We start from the raw sequence: 21,852 nt of genomic DNA on the forward strand, positions 1-21,852 counted from the left end.
TAATCCACTCCTACAGTCAGACCACTGAGGTGTCCTCCAGTTAATCCCCTCCTACAGTCGTACCACTGAAGTGTCCTCCAGTTAATCCCCTCCTACAGTCGGACCACAGAGGTGTCCTCCAGTTAATCCCCTCCTACAGTCGGACCACTGAGGTGTCCTCCAGTTAATCCCCTCCTACAGTCCTACCACAGAGGTGTCCTCCAGTTAATCCCCTCCTACAGTCGGACCACTGAGGTGTCCTCCAGTTAATCCCCTCCTACAGTCGGACCACTGAGGTGTCCTCCAGTTAATTCCCTCCTACAGTCGTAGCACTGATGTGTCCTCCAGTTAATCTCCTACAATCGTACCACTGAGGTGTACTCCAGTTAATCTCCTACAGTCGGACCACTGAGGTGTCCTCCAGTTAATCCCCTCCTACAGTCGGACCACTGAGGTGTCCTCCAGTTAATCCCCTCCTACAGTCAGACCACTGAGGTGTCCTCCAGTTAATCCCCTCCTACAGTCGGACCACTGAGGTGTACTCCAGTTAATCTCCTACAGTCGGACCACTGAGGTGTCCTCCAGGTAATCCCCTCCTACAGTCGTACCACTGAGGTATCCTCCAGTTAATCCACTCCTACAGTCAGACCACTGAGGTGTCCTCCAGTTAATCCCCTCCTACAGTCGTACCACTGAAGTGTCCTCCAGTTAATCCCCTCCTACAGTCGGACCACAGAGGTGTCCTCCAGTTAATCCCCTCCTACAGTCGGACCACTGAGGTGTCCTCCAGTTAATCCCCTCCTACAGTCGTACCACAGAGGTGTCCTCCAGTTAATCCCCTCCTACAGTCGGACCACTGAGGTGTCCTCCAGTTAATCCCCTCCTACAGTCAGACCACTGAGGTGCCCTCCAGTTAATCCCCTCCTACAGTCGTACCACTGAGGTGTCCTCCAGTTAATCTCCTACAGTCGGACCACTGAGGTGTCCTCCAGTTAATCCCCTCCTACAGTCGGACCACTGAGGTGTCCTCCAGTTAATCCCCTCCTACAGTCGGACCACTGAGGTGTCCTCCAGTTAATCCCCTCCTACAGTCGGACCACTGAGGTGTCCTCCAGTTAATCCACTCCTACAGTCGGACCACTGAGGTGTTCTCCAGTTAATCCCCTCCTACAGTCGGACCACTGATGTGTCCTCCAGTTAATCTCCTCCTACAGTCAGACCACTGAGGTGTCCTCCAGTTAATCCCCTCCTACAGTCGGACCACTGATGTGTCCTCCAGTTAATCCACTCCTTCAGTCGTACCACTGAGGTGTCCTCCAGTTAATCCCCTCCTACAGTCGGACCACTGAGCTATCCTCCAGTTAATCCCCTCCTACAGTCGGACCACTGAGGTGTCCTCCAGTTAATCCCCTCCTACAGTCGGACCACTGAGGTGTCCTCCAGTTAATTCCCTCCTACAGTCGTAGCACTGATGTGTCCTCCAGTTAATCTCCTACAGTCGTACCACTGAGGTGTACTCCAGTTAATCTCCTACAGTCGGACCACTGAGGTGTCCTCCAGTTAATCCCCTCCTACAGTCAGACCACTGAGGTGTCCTCCAGTTAATCCCCTCCTACAGTCGGACCACTGAGGTGTACTCCAGTTAATCTCCTACAGTCGGACCACTGAGGTGTCCTCCAGTTAATCCCCTCCTACAGTCGTACCACTGAGGTATCCTCCAGTTAATCCACTCCTACAGTCAGACCACTGAGGTGTCCTCCAGTTAATCCCCTCCTACAGTCGTACCACTGAAGTGTCCTCCAGTTAATCCCCTCCTACAGTCGGACCACAGAGGTGTCCTCCAGTTAATCCCCTCCTACAGTCGGACCACTGAGGTGTCCTCCAGTTAATCCCCTCCTACAGTCGGACCACTGAGGTGTCCTCCAGTTAATCCCCTCCTACAGTCGGACCACTGAGGTGTCCTCCAGTTAATCCCCTCCTACAGTCGGACCACTGATGTGTCCTCCAGTTAATCCACTCCTACAGTCGGACCACTGAGGTGTCCTCCAGTTAATCTCCTCCTACAGTCAGACCACTGAGGTGTCCTCCAGTTAATCCCCTCCTACAGTCGGACCACTGATGTGTCCTCCAGTTAATCCACTCCTACAGTCGGACCACTGAGGTGTCCTCCAGTTAATCCCCTCCTACAGTCGGACCACTGAGGTGTCCTCCAGTTAATCCCCTCCTACAGTCGGACCACTGATGTGTCCTCCAGTTAATCCACTCCTACAGTCGGATTACTGAGGTGTCCTCCAGTTAATCCCCTCTGACCGTCGGACCACTGAGCTATCCTCCAGTTAATCCACTCCTACAGTCAATTCAATTCAATTCAATTCATTTATTGACTTTAGGTCTATGACCCATCAGTACATCAATTAATATACATGTATTTATATATGTATTTATATATATATGAATACAACATGAATTATAATAAAATTACAAAACGTAATTGACTTATTATAATTAAATAGGGAAACCGATTAACCGACATATGTACTATATTATGAGGAATATTAACCAACCATATTGTCTACTGGCAACATCAGCAAAAAAAATACATTGTAACCACTTAATCTTACAAGGGCTGCGCCCAATCACAGAATTGATACTAATTATAATACACTGTTACAGAATAAGGATTCTAGGAGAACTTTTATAACAGTCAGTCAGAGAGACATGGAAAAAAAGTATCAGATAATACCATTTGGTAAACACGACAGACGGACACCGGGAGGTTCAACAATGTATAAGCACACTATTATGCAATAACGTGTTACATGAAAACTCAACACCTACACAAACCGAGTATATTTACACAATTCTGCAACTAAAAGCTTCTTTGATAAATCTTCCTAGCAAATTCAATTCTTTAAGACTATTTGTGTTCAGTAATTCTATTACTTTGAAGACTGAAGGTTTTTTCCAAAAATATTTCTTTATATATTTTCCTCTAAGAGTTGAATATTTTTGACATACGAGTAAAAAATGAAATTCATCCTCAACTTCTAAAGAATTACAGTTAATGCAATACAGTAAAACTCACTTGTGTCGAACACGGTTGAATCGAATACATCGGATGAGTCGAACGTTTCGTTCGGTCCCGATTTTTTCCCTTCTTTATCTTAGTAAATTAAGCACGGATGACTCGAACACTGTTGAATCGAATACTGCGGTTGTGTCGAATATATTTTGTGGTCCCTCCCTTCTAAACTATACCAAAATTTCCATTTTTGTGTCGAACATCGAGGTGTCATTCTGTCTCAGGTAAAATTCGCTGGCCTCGTCTGATTGACCGAGTGTGACCGATCACCCGTAACGGTGTAAACAGAGCCTATTATTAGTTTCCGGCTGTCGGTTACGCATCATCCCATTGTTTATACAGGTGCTCAGGTGAAGTAAAACGTTCAGGTATACATAACTAAGAATAAAATGTGCACGTTTTAGTCTACAAACCAATATGTGTTCTCTTTACTGTTTTGATGCACAAGGCCGCCGAAAAAAATAAGGAAAAAGTAAACGATAAATTACATATCTTCCATCGAAAAATGCAAAGAAAAATACCTGTCTGTCATTGATTTATCTATATATGCCTAAATTCTGAATACGACGATGCAATAGTAACAATGATATGCGGGATGTTTTTACTCTGTTCAAAAGATTGTGGCAATGCATGATTATGCAGCCGATAAAACACTGACCGCGGCCTTCACCTTTGATACAAAATCAGCACGCGTACGGTCGATCAATTTTCCCGGACTGTTTATTGTTTAATATTGTTAAATTGGAGAACAATATAAACGGATTTAAAGATAAATAATATGAGTACAATATATACATTTATATTCTTATAATATATGTAACGTTTTCATAGAATATTATGCTGTAATTTGCGACTCCCGTGTGTAAATCGTGTGTCTATGTCAAAGACTATTTTACGCATGAACTTTGTTTTTATCTGTAACTGTGCACAATATTGTTTATTAGATAAAGGAATAATTGTTATCATGTACAATTAATTAATTTCTTTGTTATTATGTATTGCTTATTTTCGACTATGTTATCATGCAAGCACTTGTTCTGCATACAACCGATGATAGTTGGGTTTTGTCTCCGTATACAAACACGGATAAGTCGAACCATCGGATAAGTCGAATATTTTGCTTGGTCCCGTCGACTTCGACTTATCCGAGTTTTACTGGTACCTATGACACCTGGGAATATTCCTATACCTTCCTGATTCTATAGCTAGATTGTGTGCTGAAAGTCTCAGTTTTGTTATCATTTTTCTCAATTGACTTGGTAATGATTTGGTGAGGTAGAATTGCAGTGTTTCTTTATTAACCATATGTTTGTATAGATCACATTTACTCGACATATGTAATGAGTTAAACAATGTCTGAGAGGCCTGGTCATTAATTCTTTCTTTTATAATAGGCATATAAACAAAATCAGAAGGCAACTGACGTAACCATATATATCCAAATCCAAGTTCAAATAATTTGTGCTTCACATGCAAGAGCCAATTCTGTTTTGGATTCTCTTTCTCAATTTCCATGTAGAGCAAGTTGTAAGCCTCTCTTAGTATACAATTATCAGAATTCAACAATTTAAACCAAAATTTTAACATTCTATTAAGTTGCATATTCTTCAGTGGGAGTCGCCCAAGTTCGATATAAATCATAGCGTTACAGGTAGATTTTTTAACGCCCAGTAAGTTTTTACAAAATTCTAAATGTACCTTTTCAACTTCCAAAGCATTATGAGTACTCCATACTTCACAGGCATAGCAAAGAATACTGCTAATATAAGTATCAAACAAATGCAACATAGTTTTTATATTTAAGTTCAAATTATTACACTTTGAACGTAGGGCAAAAAGAGCTTTACGACCTTGTTCGGCTAAATGCTTAGACATAAAGTTAAATTTATTATTAAACTTAAGAAGAAATCCTAAATAACAGAACTGGTCTACCACTGAGATATTTATACCGTTATATGTCCATGTTTCGTTATCTTTGACTTTACTGCCCTTCCGAAAAACTACGATTTTTGTTTTATCTGTATTAACTGTCATTTTCCATTTATCTGAGTAAGACCTTAAATTATCCAAAAGGCTTTGCAATCCCTCTACTGATTCGGAAATCAGTACAAGATCATCTGCATACAACAGGAGAAAGAGACTCAGTTCTCCGAAATCGTAACTTGGGGCCTCGTTTTCAATAAAGTAGTTTTCAAAATCATTAATGAACAGGGAAAAAAGTAATGGTGATAAAATTTCCCCTTGAAATAAACCGACCTCATTTGAGAAGAAATCTGAGCATTTCCCGTTTAGCAAGACACATGATTTTACTGAATTATATAGAGATTTCACTGTTTTTAAGAAATTACCCCGTATACCCAATTTAGAAATTTTATACCACAGGCTTACTCTGTCTACATAGTCGAATGCTTTCCGAAAATCAACAAAACAGCAATAAAGGCGTTTTTTCTTAGAAAGCGTTTTTGTAATTATAGTTTGCAACGCAAATATAGCATCGATAGTACTAACCCCTGGTCGGAAACCAAATTGTGCATCCGTTAAAAGATCGTAAGTTATACAAATATCCATCAATCTCTTGTTTAGAATAGAGGTAAACAATTTGCAAAGACAACTTATAAGACTGATGCCACGGAAATTATTGGGATCTGAACGATCAGTCAGACCACTGATGTGTCCTCCAGTTAATCCCCTTCTCAGGGTGATGGACAAGATAGTAAGATGGGTAAACAAATTAGAGAAGTTCCAAAAGGATGTTTCGAATGCTGTAAACGAAGCAAGCAATGTAGGATAATGGTTAGGGGATACCTCTGTGATATCAATAAGGTATTAATGTTTCTCACTGTTAAATGAAGATGTTTGTGTTACAAATATATTGTATGTTTTAATTTACTGACATGGTCCCAGGTTCAGAATTTATAACCAACAGATTATACTGGATTTTACTTTTGTTTTACAGAAATAAAGTGAATGTAGAAGGCGGAACCCATAAACAAGTGGTGGATTTAATAAAGTCTGGCGGGGATACGCTTACACTTACAGGTACGTACACTTACAGGTCTTACAGGTACGTACACTTACAGGTTAAGTCTAGAGGGGATACACTTACAGGTACGTACACTTACAGGTATGTCTTAAGTCTGGCGGGGATATGCTTACACTTACAGGTACGTACACTTACAGGTCTTACAGGTACGTACACTTACAGGTTAAGTCTGGAGGGGATATGCTTACACTTAAAGGTACGTACACTTACAGGTTAAGTCTGAAGGGGATACGCTTACACTTACAGGTAATGTCTGGAGGGGATATGCTTACACTTACAGGTACGTACACTTACAGGTTAAGTCTGGCGGGGATACGCTTACACTTATATAAACACTTACAGTGGTAAGCCCATGCTTGGTAATAAGTTCATCCCTTATATAATGGATTATTGTGCAGACAAGGATTTATAGGGAAATAACTCCTCCAATACAGATAAGGCCCATTAATCTGGGCATTACTATGGCGACTGTTCCATTAATGGTCTAGCTGGTGTTTCAATACTAATTCCCCAAGTAATCCTTAATTCTGCCTCAGAAATCAGCCTGTTTAGCGAGGACAAAAATAGCTTCATTATCAGTGTTGTCTGAAGAACTCTTTTCACCCTCAGTTGTTACAGATAAAATATGATATATGTATATATGTCCTGGTGAAATATGTACTGTCTGGGTCACACATTTCTGGCTGGCTTTGGTGTCCAGATTTTACCCTAACGGTTCTAGCCCACCATGAACACGTTAATTGTATAGCTCTTACTGATTTAACACTGCCAGCGTAAGTTTATCACATTTATCATACAGCTTTATCATAGTTACTGTAAGGCTCTCGTGTAATAACACTATTGTGATGCCGTGTATGATTTATGAGGTCTCAATATCTATTGGACATTGCACGATTGACTGTCTGAATAAAAACTTGTTTTTATAGAAATTAATTTGAGAGTTTTCATTTATATTCTCATGAATATGTGATAAACAGAATCTTACACTCATGGCTACGTCATAATGATATTGAGTTCCATAATGACATAGCCACAAGTGTAAGAATCTCTAAGGGGGCCATAGCTTACTCAGCTAGAGCGCCAGCCATGTAATCTCAGGTGTAGCCCGAGGTTCCTCTGGCCCTGTCACCATGTCTGATGTAGGGCCGGAGCTCACTACTATATGTAAACGTGGAATTATCCCACACCGTTTGGTGTTGCTGAGATTTTGGTGCAGATAAAATAAGATAACACCTAAAGTGTAAAGCGTGCGTTTATAAGGATGGAATAGAACACTAAAATGGGACTTATTATAAATGGTTGTTTTGGGGTAAATAAATATTACAATAGTCTATATGTGTAAGGTAGGTGTTATGTCGATGTATTAGCCGGATTTTATTTTATCTGCACCGAAGTCTTAGCGACACCAAACAGTGTAGGAGAGTTCCACTATTCTCTGTCAATTTAATTTGTCATTTGAGTAATTAACTAGCAGAAAATAACCTCATGCAAGTTAATGTGTTGTCCTTGCAGTGATATCGGTGCCAGAACAGGTAGCGGAACGATTGGAGCCCAGTGATGATTCCTCAGGCCCTTCTTACATAGACTATTCAGAGCGACGCTCCCTCCCCATATCTATACCAGACTACCAGACAGTGGAAAGCAATGGAGAAAAATTTGTGGTAAATATATTTTGTACAGATTTTGAGACTGCCTTCAGTATATATATAGATACCATGTAATATTCCTCTGATGTTGTTGCTGTGATAAGGTAAAAATCTTTTTACCTCCAAAATAGTTTCCACAAAGAAAAAAGAAGTCATTACACAGCACAAATTGTATCTTTTTAGGTTACCTCGTAAAAACTTTGACGTGGCAGCAATGGCGGCCATTTTGTAACATGATTGCGCAATCATGGTTTTCCTGAACAACACCTATTTCAAACTTCTTCTCAAATTCCACCGGTGGGATTCAGCTCTAACTTACCAGAAATTATCCTTAGATGGTCCAGACCAAGTGTTGTTATTTATTGGGTCGGTCAGAAATCCAAGATGGCCACCGTGGCCAACAGTGCCACTATATACTTGCTACAGAGAAGACATACTACAATAATATAAGGGTTTTAATTTAGAGTCAGATGACCGTTAAGGCCCCTGGGCCTCTTGTTTTAGAGTTAAACAGATGTCAATAAAATTTAATTATGAAGCAACTTGTGACTGATTTCCTCCAAATAAAAGAAACATCTTGGCCTCTTTGATGATGATCAGACCCCAAAACAGGTTATCAGCTAGGGCTTATCTGTTTGTCTTGTTGGAAGGTGTAAAAATAGATTACCAAAGTGATACGATCTGTCACTGATTCTATAATGTCATTTCTGATACCCCAGCAGATTCAGGACTGGAGATGATTGGTAGTCCAGTGTAGATTTTAGGGCAAACACAATTATTAGTGGTCTGGTAATCGTCAGTCTCTCTCCCTTCCTCCTTTACCATTGAAGTGTGTAAGCTGCAAAATATCTTGTCGGTTCATGCTGTCCATTAGAAGTGTTCAGTGCCTGGTCATGCAGAAACTTCCTGTGTGTATGTAATCTCCTGGATACTGCAAACGTTTTAGTGATTTTGATTGATTGATGGCCGCCTGTCACACTTTGTCCTTTGATAGTTGCTAGAAATAGGATTGCTGTCTGACATTAATGAAACGAGAAACCTGGATGGTGAATTTCTTGTTGAGTGTCTAGTCTGTGTATCTGCTGTTATACTCCTCTGTAGGTCACTGTAACTTGACCTTATACCAGTAATGCTTAGTATGTACATGAATGTATTTCAAAATTTGGATAAATCTTCCAATTTCCATCACAAACAAAAAATCTTAATACCGGTGATCAAAATATTTTTCCCAATCCTATAGAAAACATTGAGATTCACCATTTTGTTTCTTAACATGTACTGATCATATTTATGGAGCCTAGAATGGATATGTAATAATCATAATTTCATGATAATGCCACTTTTGTTTTCAACACACTTTCTCAAAGATTATTACATTAAACTTACAGGTGTTATATTGTGTTTCCACTACATATGATATGGTGATTCGAGACCATTTTATTAGCCTCACGTTTTGATTACATTATGTCAATTTCCATTGTTTTCAAGGCAAAATCAAAGTTGCTTTATTTGTATAACACAGATAATACTGAAGTGCTTTTTACGTTAACACCAGAGACTTAGATGTCTAATGTGACTTATTTGATCATTTGTGTCTGTCATTGTGCATCCTGCCCAAGTCATTGTCTGTCTTGCATCTGTAAACAATTTCGATATTTCACTTTTCCCTCTGAATACCCTGACTTCATTCATTGAAATATATATTGCAGGAACATTCCATGGCTGTAGATAGATCTAAATTGTGAGTTATATGGTCCCCTAGCCGTAGATAGACAAAAAAGTGTGAATTATACGACTCCAATGGCTGTCGATAGACCAAAATTATATGACTTCCATTGCTGTTGATACACAAAAAATGGCCCCTATGGCAATGGTCATACATACACCAAAACTACGAATTATATGATCCCTATGGCTATAGATAGATCAAAATTGTGAATTATATGGTCCCCATGGCTGTAGCTAGACCAAAACTATCAATTATATGGTCCCCATGGTCGTAGATAGACCAAAACTATCAATTATATGGTCCCCATGGCTGTATCTAGACTAAAATTGTGAATTATATGGTCCCCATGGCTATAGATAGATCAAAATTGTGAATTATATGGTCCCCATGGCTGTAGCTAGACCAAAATTGTGAATTATATGGTCCCCATGGCTATAGATAGACCAAAATTGTGAATTATATGGTCCCCATGGCTGTAGCTAGACCAAAATTGTGAATTATATGGTCCCCATGGCTGTAGCTAGACCAAAATTGTGAATTATATGGTCCCCATGGCTGTAGCTAGACCAAAATTGTGAATTATATGGTCCCCATGGCTGTAGCTAGACCAAAATTGTGAATTATATGGTCCCCATGGCTGTAGCTAGAACTAAACTGTGAATTATATGGTCCCCATGGCTGTAGCTAGACCAAAATTGTGAATTATATGGTCTACATGTCATAGATAGACCAAAATTGTGGGATATGTGGTTGCTGTGGCCGTAGTTAACCAAATTTGTGAATCATATGGTACCTATCAATCCTTCTTACACATCATTTTGTCGATGTCGGGTCACAAAATAAAAATTCAGGTAACAGTTTAGATGAATCTTGGCCTTCAATATAGAAAGGCAGCTAATTTACAGGAGATGGTCTTATCAGCTTCAAAGTAGCAAGGTAGCATTCTCACTTCTGGTGTAGTTGCTAATGAAGAGAATGTATGTAATAATGTGATAATCGGGATATTAATCTCAATGATAGGTAATATTTTGGCTAAACCCATATCAGAGACAGGCTGTCATTCTCACAGTAGTGATTGCCCTGTGCAATCACAGAGGGTCTGTGAAGCGTTCTAAGGGATTGGTCATCCTTATAGATCTAGATTAGTCTTCATCACTTGGGCATGTAGTCTTAACTGTCTCCATAGAAGGGGATAGCATCTTGTTATTGTATCACTAATGAAATTACTATATTTTTAGAACTCTTGATTTCATGCATGACATAATTTTGTTATCTCCAATAGCTTACAATGAACGGAATCTGTTGTAACATTTCGATCTATGTAGCTTAATCTGTCTAACCTGGTTTCAAATGTTGTCCACAGACATGTTAACTTGACTCAGATCTGTATTGTCTGTTTTGGGATGCCAAGTAGTTCAAAGCCATATTTTCATGTTTTATCTTATATAATCCACTGAAAATAAAAGGAACATTAAGATGAAAAGTAATTGAATTATTTGTTTTAGTACTTATTACTAAGAGAATTTGAGTTAACTTTAGTCTCCATACAGGTAATACTGACCTTCTCAGACAGATATCATTGACCTCTCTATAGAGGTATCATTAACCTCTCCTTACAGATATCATTGACCTCTCTATAGAGGTAGCTTTGAACTCTCCATAGAGATATCATTGACTTTCCCATAGAGGTAGCTTTGATCTCTCCATAGAGGTAACATTGACTTTCCCATAGAGGTAGCTTTGATCTCTCCATAGAGGTAACATTGATCTCTCTATAGAGGTAGCTTTGATCTCTCCATAGAGGTAATATTGACTTTCCCATAGAGGTAACATTGACTTTCCCATAGAGGTAGCTTTGATCTCTCCATAGAGGTAACATTGACTTTCCCATAGAGGTAGCTTTGATCTCTCCATAGAGGTAACATTGATCTCTCCATAGAGGTAGCTTTGATCTTTCCATAGAGGTAACATTGATCTCTCTATAGAGGTAACATTGATCTCTCTATAGAGGTAGCTTTGATCTCTCCATAGAGGTAACATTGATCTCTCTATAGAGGTAGCTTTGATCTCTCCATAGAGGTAACATTAATCTCTCTATAGAGGTAGCTTTGATCTCTCCATAGAGGTAACATTGACTTTCCCATAGAGGTAACATTGATCTCTCTATAGAGGTAGCTTTGATCTCTCCATAGAGGTAACATTGATCTCTCTATAGAGGTAGCTTTGATCTCTCCATAGAGGTAACATTAATCTCTCTATAGAGGTAGCTTTGATCTCTCCATAGAGGTAACATTGACTTTCCCATAGAGGTAACATTGATCTCTCCATAGAGGTAACATTGACTTTCCCATAGAGGTAGCTTTGATCTCTCCATAGAGGTAACATTGACTTTCCCATAGAAGTAGCTTTGATCTCTCCATAGAGGTAACATTGATCTCTCTATAGAGGTAGCTTTGATCTCTCCATAGAGGTAACATTGATCTCTCTATAGAGGTAGCTTTGATCTCTCCATAGAGGTAACATTGACTTTCCCATAGAGGTAACATTGATCTCTCCATAGAGGTATCATTGACTTTCCCATAGAGATAGCTTTGATCTCTCCATAGAGGTAACATTGACTTTCCCATAGAGGTAGCTTTGATCTCTCCATAGAGGTAACATTGATCTCTCTATAGAGGTAGCTTTGATCTCTCCATAGAGGTAACATTAATCTCTCTATAGAGGTAGCTTTGATCTCTCCATAGAGGTAACATTGACTTTCCCATAGAGGTAACATTGATCTCTCCATAGAGGTAACATTGACTTTCCCATAGAGGTAGCTTTGATCTCTCCATAGAGGTAACATTGACTTTCCCATAGAAGTAGCTTTGATCTCTCCATAGAGGTAACATTGATCTCTCTATAGAGGTAGCTTTGATCTCTCCATAGAGGTAACATTGATCTCTCTATAGAGGTAGCTTTGATCTCTCCATAGAGGTAACATTGACTTTCCCATAGAGGTAACATTGATCTCTCCATAGAGGTATCATTGACTTTCCCATAGAGATAGCTTTGATCTCTCCATAGAGGTAACATTGACTTTCCCATAGAGGTAGCTTTGATCTCTCCATAGAGGTTACATTGATCTCTCCATAGAGGTAACATTGACTTTCCCATAGAGGTAGATTTGATCTCTCCATAGAGGTAACATTGACTTTCCCATAGAGGTAGCTTTGATCTCTCCATAGAGGTAGCATTGATCTCTCTATAGAGGTAGCTTTGATCTCTCCATAGAGGTAACATTGATCTCTCTATAGAGGTAGCTTTGATCTCTCCATAGAGGTAGCATTGATCTCTCCATTGAGGTAACATTGATCTCTCCATAGAGGTAAGATTGATCTCTCCATAGAGGTAATATTGATCTCTCTATTGAGGTAGCTTTGATCTATCCATAGAGGTAACATTGATCTCTCTATAGAGGTAGCTTTGATCTCTCCATAGAGGTAACATTGACTATCCCATAGAGGTAACATTGACCTCTCCATAGAGGTAACATTGATCTCTCTATAGAGGTAGCTTTGATCTATCCATAGAGGTAACATTGATCTCTCTATAGAGGTAGCTTTGATCTCTCCATAGAGTCAACATTGACCTCCCCAAACAGGTAAAAGTGACCTCTCTAGACAGTCAATATTGACCTTTCCATACAGGTAGCCTTGACCTCACCAGACAGTCAACATTGACCTCCACAAACAGGTAACATGACCTTGCCAGAGAGTTAACAATGACCTCCCCATACAGGTAAGGTTGACCTTTCCAGACAGTCAACATTGACCTTCCCCTGACATGTAGCATTGATCTATTCAGACAAACTCCACACATATCATAGAATAGGTCTCCACAGACAGGTAATATAGTTATTAATTGTCACCAGACAGATGTGATATGTCCAGTTTAGACAGGTGGTCTGTATATATAGGTATCCAGATGGCTGGATGCACCGACCCTTAAAGCTTATTGATTATACTCTCACTGTTTAAAAACAATCCAGACAAATTTTCAAGGAAACTCTGTTTATGGTCTTGATCAATACACTGAAATATGATTGTTTTTGCGAGTGGGCAGGTCACTGGAAACAGTATCGGTAAAGGTAGGATTTTATTTAAAGGCCTCAGTGGGGGGATTTGATTGATGTCTGTTACTTCATATTGATTCTCATGTTTCAAAGTGAAAATAAAGATAGAACTTCAGAAAAAATTCCCCAACAAAATCTGGTGGAAATTACAAGATAAAATTTTCTAGTCCAGAGCCCGTTCCCCTGGTTCTTTTGATGATAGCATCAGTAATAAATATTTAACAACATTTAAAAATGTTTTGTTGTTGAAATATTGCATTAAAGACTTGCTTGGTATGCACATTAAGATTACTTTATGTATTTCATTACATGTTTTCCTGTAATTGAAATAGTAATTGAAAGTCCCGTTGGAAGGAGGAGTCTAATGTATTGTGTGGTTTTACGTTTAGAAGCTGTATATTTGTCAGATCTGAGAGCTTCTAGGCTACATATCGCTGAAACCTTCAAGGCTTCCTACATTCTATAAATGGAGATATAAGTACAACACATTACAGTCTTTGTTTGATATAGGTAATGGAGTTATGTTGTTGATTTATAATTAAATCTACTGTGACAATACAATAATGCTGTCTCGTGTATCCTGTCATCCCTCTCTGCTTCTGCTTGATAAAGGCCTGGCTCGGTAAATGCTGCATGAGTTTTAGTGATGAAAGTTGGTGTTTCAATGGGTTACTAAAATTGATAAAGACTGGTGTCTCAAAGGCTGTGTTACTGAAATTGATAAAGACTGGTGTCTCAAATGCTGCATTAACTATATTGATAAAGTCTGGTGTCACAAAGGCTGTGTTAACTTTATTGATAAAGTCTGGTGTCTCAAAGGCTGTGTTAACTATATTGATAAAGTCTGGTGTCTCAAATGCTGCGTTAACTATATTGATAAAGTCTGGTGTCTCAAAGGCTGTGTTAACTTTATTAATAAAGACTGGTTTCTCAAATGCTGTATTAGTGATATTGATAAAGACTGGTGTCTCAAAGGCTGTGTTACTGAAATTGATAAAGTCTGGTGTCACAAATGCTGCGTTAACTATATTGATAAAGTCTGGTGTCACAAATGCTGCGTTAACTATATTGATAAAGTCTGGTGTCACAAATGCTGCGTTAACTATATTGATAAAGTCTGGTGTCTCAAATGCTGCATTAACTATATTGATAAAGTCTGGTGTCACAAAGGCTGTGTTAACTTTATTGATAAAGTCTGGTGTCTCAAAGGCTGTGTTAACTATATTGATAAAGTCTGGTGTCTCAAAGGCTGTGTTAACTTTATTGATAAAGACTGGTGTCTCAAAGGCTGTGTTAACTTTATTAATAAAGACTGGTTTCTCAAATGCTGTATTAGTGATATTGATAAAGACTGGTGTCTCAAAGTCTGTATTAGTGATATTGATAAAGACTGGTGTCTCAAAGACTGTGTTAGTGATACTGATAAAGTCTGGTGTCTCAAAGGCTGTGTTAGTGATATTGATAAAGTCTGGTGTCTCAAAGGCTGTGTTAGTGATATTGATAAAGTCTGGTGTCTCATGATGCTGTGTTAACTATATTGATAAAGACTGGTGTCTCAAAGTCTGTATTAGTGATATTAATAAAGACTGGTGTCTCAAAGGCTGTGTTAACTTTATTGATAAAGTCTGGTGTCTCAAAGACTGTGTTAGTGATATTGATAAAGACTGGTGTCTCAAATGCTGTATTAGTGATATTGATAAAGACTGGTGTCTCAAATGCTGTGTTAGTGATATTGATAAAGTCTGGTGTCTCAAAGTCTGTGTTAGTGATATTGATAAAGACTGGTGTCTCAAATGCTGTATTAGTGATATTGATAAAGACTGGTGTCTCAAATGCTGTGTTAGTGATATTGATAAAGTCTGGTGTCTCAAAGTCTGTGTTAGTGATATTGATAAAGACTGGTGTCTCAAATGCTGTATTAGTGATATTGATAAAGACTGGTGTCTCAAAGGCTGTGTTAACTATATTGATAAAGTCTGGTGTCACAAAGGCTGTGTTAACTTTATTAATAAAGTGTGGTGTCTCAAAGTCTATCTTAGTGATATTGATAAAGACTGGTTTCTCAAATGCTGTATTAGTGATATTGATAAAGACTGGTGTCTCAAAGTCTATTTTAGTGATATTAATAAAGGCTGGTGTCTCAAAGTCTATCTTAGTGATATTGATAAAGGCCAGTGTTTCTGAGGTATATAGGCTGTCTACTGATGAAGGCTGCAGTCCATTTTCTGTTTTATCAAAGACTAAGGGAGTTACCAGTTTTTCTGCGTGAATTTAATTACATGTATTCTGATAAAGACGTCTGTCCTTGTTATATATCGAAGATATAAATTGTTGTCTCACTGGCGGTGTGAATTCAATTATCTTGATGAATACATTTTTTCTGAAAATTTTGTTGATATATTTCCATTTAATTGCTCTACTTTGTCACTTTATAGCCTTACCAATGAGAATAGAAAGTCATCAGATCATCATTTTCCTATAATTTTCATTGTTGTAATGATACAGTGTTAAAATTCAAATATAAGAAAAACTTCAGATTAAAACAGAAATCTAAGTATCAAACTGCCTGCTTTGGAAAGTAATGGCACTGTAATTATCAGGATTGCTAACAAGTTAATCATACCATGACAATAAGTTTCCAAAGAATGCAGTTTAGTACTTAAACAGACTAGTGTCTCCAAGGCTTAGCAGACTAGTGTCTCCAAGGCTAAACAGACTAGTGTCTCCAAGGCTAAACAGACTAGTGTCTCAAAGGCTAAACAGACTAGTGTCTCCAAGGTTACCAGACTAGTGTATCCAAGGCTAAACAGACTAGTGTCTCCAAGACTAAACAGACTAGTGTCTCCAAGGCTTAACAGACTAGTGTCTCCAAGACTAAACAGACTAGTGTCTCCAAGGCTTAACATACTAGTGTCTCTAAGGTTACCAGACTAGTGTCTCCAAGGCTAAACAGACTAGTGTCTCCAAGACTAAACAGACTAGTGTCCCCAAGGCTTAACAGACTAGTGTCTCCAAGGCTAAACAGGCTAGTGTCTCCAAGGCTTGACAGACTAGTGTCTCCAAAGCTAAACAGACTAGTGTCTCCAAGACTAAACAGACTAGTGTCTCCAAGGCTAAACAAACTAGTGTCTCCAAGGCTAAACAAACTAGTGTCTCCAATGTTAAACAGACTAGTGTCTCCAAGGCTAAACAGACTATTGTCTCCAATGTTAAACAGACTAGTGTCTCGAAGGCTAAACAGACTAGTGTCTCCAAGGCTAAGCAGACTAGTGTCTCCAAGGCTTAACAGACTAGTGTCTCCAAGGCTTAACAGACTAGTGTCTCCAATGTTAAACAGACTATTGTCTCCAAGGCTTAACAGACTAGTGTCTCCAAGACTAAACAGACTAGTGTCTCCAAGGCTAAACAGACTAGTGTCTCCAAGGCTTAACAGACTATTGTCTCCAATGTTAAACAGACTATTGTCTCCAATGTTAAACAGACTAGTGTCTCCAATGTTAAACAGACTAGTGTCTCCAAGGCTAAACAGACTAGTGTCTCCAAGGCTTAACATACTACTGTCTCTAAGGTTACCAGACTAGTGTCTCCAAGGCTAAACAGACTAGTGTCTCCAAGGCTAAACAGACTAGTGTCTCCAAGGCTAAACAGACTAGTGTCTCCAAGACTAAACAGACTAGTGTCTCCAAGGCTAAACAGACTAGTGTCTCCAATGTTAAACAGACTAGTGTCTCCAAGGCTAAACAGACTAGTGTCTCCAAGGTTACCAGACTAGTGTATCCAAGCCCTAATCGACTATTGTCTCCAAGGCTAAACAGACTAGTGTCTCCAAGGCTAAACAGACTAATGTCTCCAAGACTAAACAGACTAGTGTCTCCAAGGCTAAACAGACTAGTGTCTCCAATGTTAAACAGACTAGTGTCTCCAAGGCTAAACAGACTATTGTCTCCAATGTTAAACAGACTAGTGTCTCCAAGGCTAAACAGACTAGTGTCTCCAAGGCTAAGCAGACTAGTGTCTCCAAGGCTTAACAGACTAGTGTCTCCAAGGCTAAACAGACTAGTGTCTCCAAGACTTGACAGACTAGTGTCTCCAAGGCTAAACAGACTAGTGTCTCCAAGGCTAAACAGACTAGTGTCTCCAAGGCTTAACAGACTTTTGTCTCCAATGTTAAACAGACTATTGTCTCCAATGTTAAACAGACTATTTTCTCCAATGTTAAACAGACTAGTGTCTCCAAGGCTAAACAGACTAGTGTCTCCAAGGCTTAACATACTAGTGTCTCTAAGGTTACCAGACTAGTGTCTCCAAGGCTAAACAGACTAGTGTCTCCAAGGCTAAACAGACTAGTGTCTCCAAGGCTAAACAGACTAGTGTCTCCAATGTTAAACAGACTAGTGTCTCCAAGGCTAAACAGACTAGTGTCTCCAAGGTTACCAGACTAGTGTATCCAAGCCCAAATCGACTATTGTCTCCAAGGCTAAACAGACTAGTGTATCCAAGGCTAAACAGACTAGTGTCTCCAAGGTTACCAGACTAGTGTCTCCAAGGCTAAACAGACTATTGTCTCCAAGGCTTAACAGACTAGTGTCTCCAAGGCTAAACAGACTATTGTCTCCAATGTTAAACAGACTATTGTCTCCAAGGCTAAACAGACTAGTGTCTCAAAGGCTAAACAGACTAGTGTCTCCAAGGTTACCAGACTAGTGTCTCCAAGGCTTAACAGACTAGTGTCTCCAAGGCTTAACAGACTAGTGTCTCCAAGGCTTAACAGACTAGTGTCTCAAAGGCTAAATCGACTATTGTCTCCAAGGCTAAACAGACTAGTGTCTCCAAGGCTAAACAGACTAATGTCTCCAAGACTAAACAGACTAGTGTCTCCAAGGCTAAACAGACTAGTGTCTCCAATGTTAAACAGACTAGTGTCTCCAAGGCTAAACAGACTATTGTCTCCAATGTTAAACAGACTAGTGTCTCCAAGGCTAAACAGACTAGTGTCTCCAAGGCTAAGCAGACTAGTGTCTCCAAGGCTTAACAGACTAGTGTCTCCAAGGCTAAACAGACTAGTGTCTCCAAGGCTTAACAGACTTTTGTCTCCAATGTTAAACAGACTATTGTCTCCAATGTTAAACAGACTATTTTCTCCAATGTTAAACAGACTAGTGTCTCCAAGGCTAAACAGACTAGTGTCTCCAAGGCTTAACATACTAGTGTCTCTAAGGTTACCAGACTAGTGTCTCCAAGGCTAAACAGACTAGTGTCTCCAAGGCTAAACAGACTAGTGTCTCCAAGGCTAAACAGACTAGTGTCTCCAAGACTAAACAGACTAGTGTCTCCAAGGCTAAACAGACTAGTGTCTCCAATGTTAAACAGACTAGTGTCTCCAAGGCTAAACAGACTAGTGTCTCCAAGGTTACCAGACTAGTGTCTCCAAGCCCAAATAGACTATTGTCTCCAAGGCTAAACAGACTAGTGTCTCCAAGGCTAAACAGACTAGTGTCTCCAAGGTTACCAGACTAGTGTCTCCAAGGCTAAACAGACTAGTGTCTCCAAGGCTTAACAGACTAGTGTCTCCAAGGCTAAACAGACTATTGTCTCCAATGTTAAACAGACTATTGTCTCCAAGGCTAAACAGACTAGTGTCTCCAAGGCTAAACAGACTAGTGTCTCCAAGGCTTAACAGACTAGTGTCTCCAAGGCTTAACAGACTAGTGTCTCCAAGGCTAAACAGACTAGTGTCTCCAAGGCTTAACAGACTAGTGTCTCCAAGGCTTAACAGACTAGTGTCTCTAAGGTTACCAGACTAGTGTCTCCAAGGCTAACAGACTAGTGTCTCCAAGGCTAAACAGACTAGTGTCTCCAAGGCTAAACAGACTAGTGTCTCCAAGGCTAAACAGACTAGTGTCTCCAAGGCTTACCAGACTAGTGTCTCCAAGGCTTAACAGACTAGTGTCTCCAAGGCTTAAACAGACTAGTGTCTCCAAGGCTTAACAGACTATTGTCTCCAAGGCTAAACAGACTAGTGTCTCCAAGGCTTAACATACTAGTGTCTCCAAGGCTAAACAGACTAGTGTCTCCAAGGCTAACAGACTAGTGTCTCCAAGGCTAAACAGACTAGTGTCTCCAAGGCTAAACAGACTAGTGTCTCCAAGGCTTAACAGACTAGTGTCTCCAAGGTTAACAGACTAGTGTCTCCAAGGCTAAACAGACTAGTGTCTCCAAGGCTTAACAGACTAGTGTCTCCAAGGCTAAACAGACTAGTGTCTCCAAGGCTTAACAGACTAGTGTCTCCAAGGCTAACAGACTAGTGTCTCCAAGGCTAAACAGACTAGTGTCTCCAAGGCTAACAGACTAGTGTCTCCAGGCTAACAGACTAGTGTCTCCAAGGCTTAACAGACTAGTGTCTCCAAGGCTAAACAGACTAGTGTCTCCAAGGCTAACAGACTAGTGTCTCCAAGGCTAAACAGACTAGTGTCTCCAAGGCTACAGACTAGTGTCTCCAAGGCTTAACAGACTAGTGTCTCCAATGTTAAACAGACTAGTGTCTCCAAGGCTAAACAGACTAGTGTCTCCAAGGCTTAACAGACTAGTGTCTCCAAGGCTAAACAGACTAGTGTCTCCAAGGCTTAACAGACTAGTGTCTCCAAGGCTAAACAGACTAGTGTCTCCAAGGCTAAACAGACTAGTGTCTCCAAGGCTTAACATACTATTGTCTCCAATGTTAAACAGACTATTGTCTCCAATGTTAAACAGACTATTGTCTCCAATGTTAAACAGACTAGTGTCTCCAAGGCTAAACAGACTAGTGTCTCCAAGGCTTAACATACTAGTGTCTCTAAGGTTACCAGACTAGTGTCTCTAAGGCTAAACAGACTAGTGTCTCCAAGGCTTAACAGACTAGTGTCTCCTAGGCTAAACAGACTATTGTCTCTAATGTTAAACAGACTATTGTCTCCAAGGCTAAACAGACTAGTGTCTCCAAGGCTAAACAGACTAGTGTCTCCAAGGCTTAACAGACTAGTGTCTCCAAGGCTTAACAGACTAGTGTCTCCAAGGCTCAACAGACTATTGTCTCCAATGTTAAACAGACTATTGTCTCCAATGTTAAACAGACTATTGTCTCCAATGTTAAACAGACTAGTGTCTCCAAGGCTAAACAGACTAGTGTCTCCAAGGTTACCAGACTAGTGTATCCAAGCCCTAATCGACTATTGTCTCCAAGGCTAAACAGACTAGTGTCTCCAAGGCTAAACAGACTAATGTCTCCAAGACTAAACAGACTAGTGTCTCCAAGGCTAAACAGACTAGTGTCTCCAATGTTAAACAGACTAGTGTCTCCAAGGCTAAACAGACTATTGTCTCCAATGTTAAACAGACTAGTGTCTCCAAGGCTAAACAGACTAGTGTCTCCAAAGCTAAGCAGACTAGTGTCTCCAAGGCTTAACAGACTAGTGTCTCCAAGGCTTAACAGACTAGTGTCTCCAAGGCTTAACAGACTAGTGTCTCCAAGGCTTAACAGACTAGTGTCTCCAAGGCTTAACAGACTAGTGTCTCCAAGGCTAAACAGACTAGTGTCTCCAAGGCTAAGCAGACTAGTGTCTCCAAGGCTTAACAGACTAGTGTCTCCAAGGCTAAACAGACTAGTGTCTCCAAGGCTTAACAGACTATTGTCTCCAATGTTAAACAGACTATTGTCTCCAATGTTAAACAGACTATTGTCTCCAATGTTAAACAGACTAGTGTCTCCAAGGCTAAACAGACTAGTGTCTCCAAGGCTTAACATACTAGTGTCTCTAAGGTTACCAGACTAGTGTCTCCAAGGCTAAACAGACTAGTGTCTCCAAGGCTAAACAGACTAGTGTCTCCAAGGCTAAACAGACTAGTGTCTCCAAGACTAAACAGACTAGTGTCTCCAAGGCTAAACAGACTAGTGTCTCCAATGTTAAACAGACTAGTGTCTCCAAGGCTAAACAGACTAGTGTCTCCAAGGTTACCAGACTAGTGTATCCAAGCCCAAATCGACTATTGTCTCCAAGGCTAAACAGACTAGTGTATCCAAGGCTAAACAGACTAGTGTCTCCAAGGTTACCAGACTAGTGTCTCCAAGGCTAAACAGACTATTGTCTCCAAGGCTTAACAGACTAGTGTCTCCAAGGCTAAACAGACTATTGTCTCCAATGTTAAACAGACTATTGTCTCCAAGGCTAAACAGACTAGTGTCTCAAAGGCTAAACAGACTAGTGTCTCCAAGGTTACCAGACT

At 39.9% G+C, this 21,852-nt stretch overlaps 1 protein-coding gene across 2 annotated transcripts in view; it reads left to right on the top strand.

Moving 5' to 3' along the window:
- The window catches only part of LOC117334408 (sorting nexin-27-like), a 67,217-nt gene that overhangs the window by 15,525 nt on the left and 29,840 nt on the right, over positions 1–21,852 (top strand). The window contains exons 2-3 of one of the 2 annotated variants that reach the window (XM_033894007.1): positions 6,018–6,100; positions 7,617–7,765. In XM_033894007.1, coding sequence (XP_033749898.1) covers positions 6,018–6,100; positions 7,617–7,765 — 232 coding nt within the window. Of the gene's footprint in view, positions 1–6,017; positions 6,101–6,334; positions 6,351–7,616; positions 7,766–21,852 lie in introns of those variants that run through there. The other variant, XM_033894008.1, reaches the window with a different exon arrangement.

Source organism: Pecten maximus, chromosome 9, assembly GCF_902652985.1.
Source record: "Pecten maximus chromosome 9, xPecMax1.1, whole genome shotgun sequence".
Lineage (NCBI taxonomy): Eukaryota > Metazoa > Mollusca > Bivalvia > Pectinida > Pectinidae > Pecten > Pecten maximus.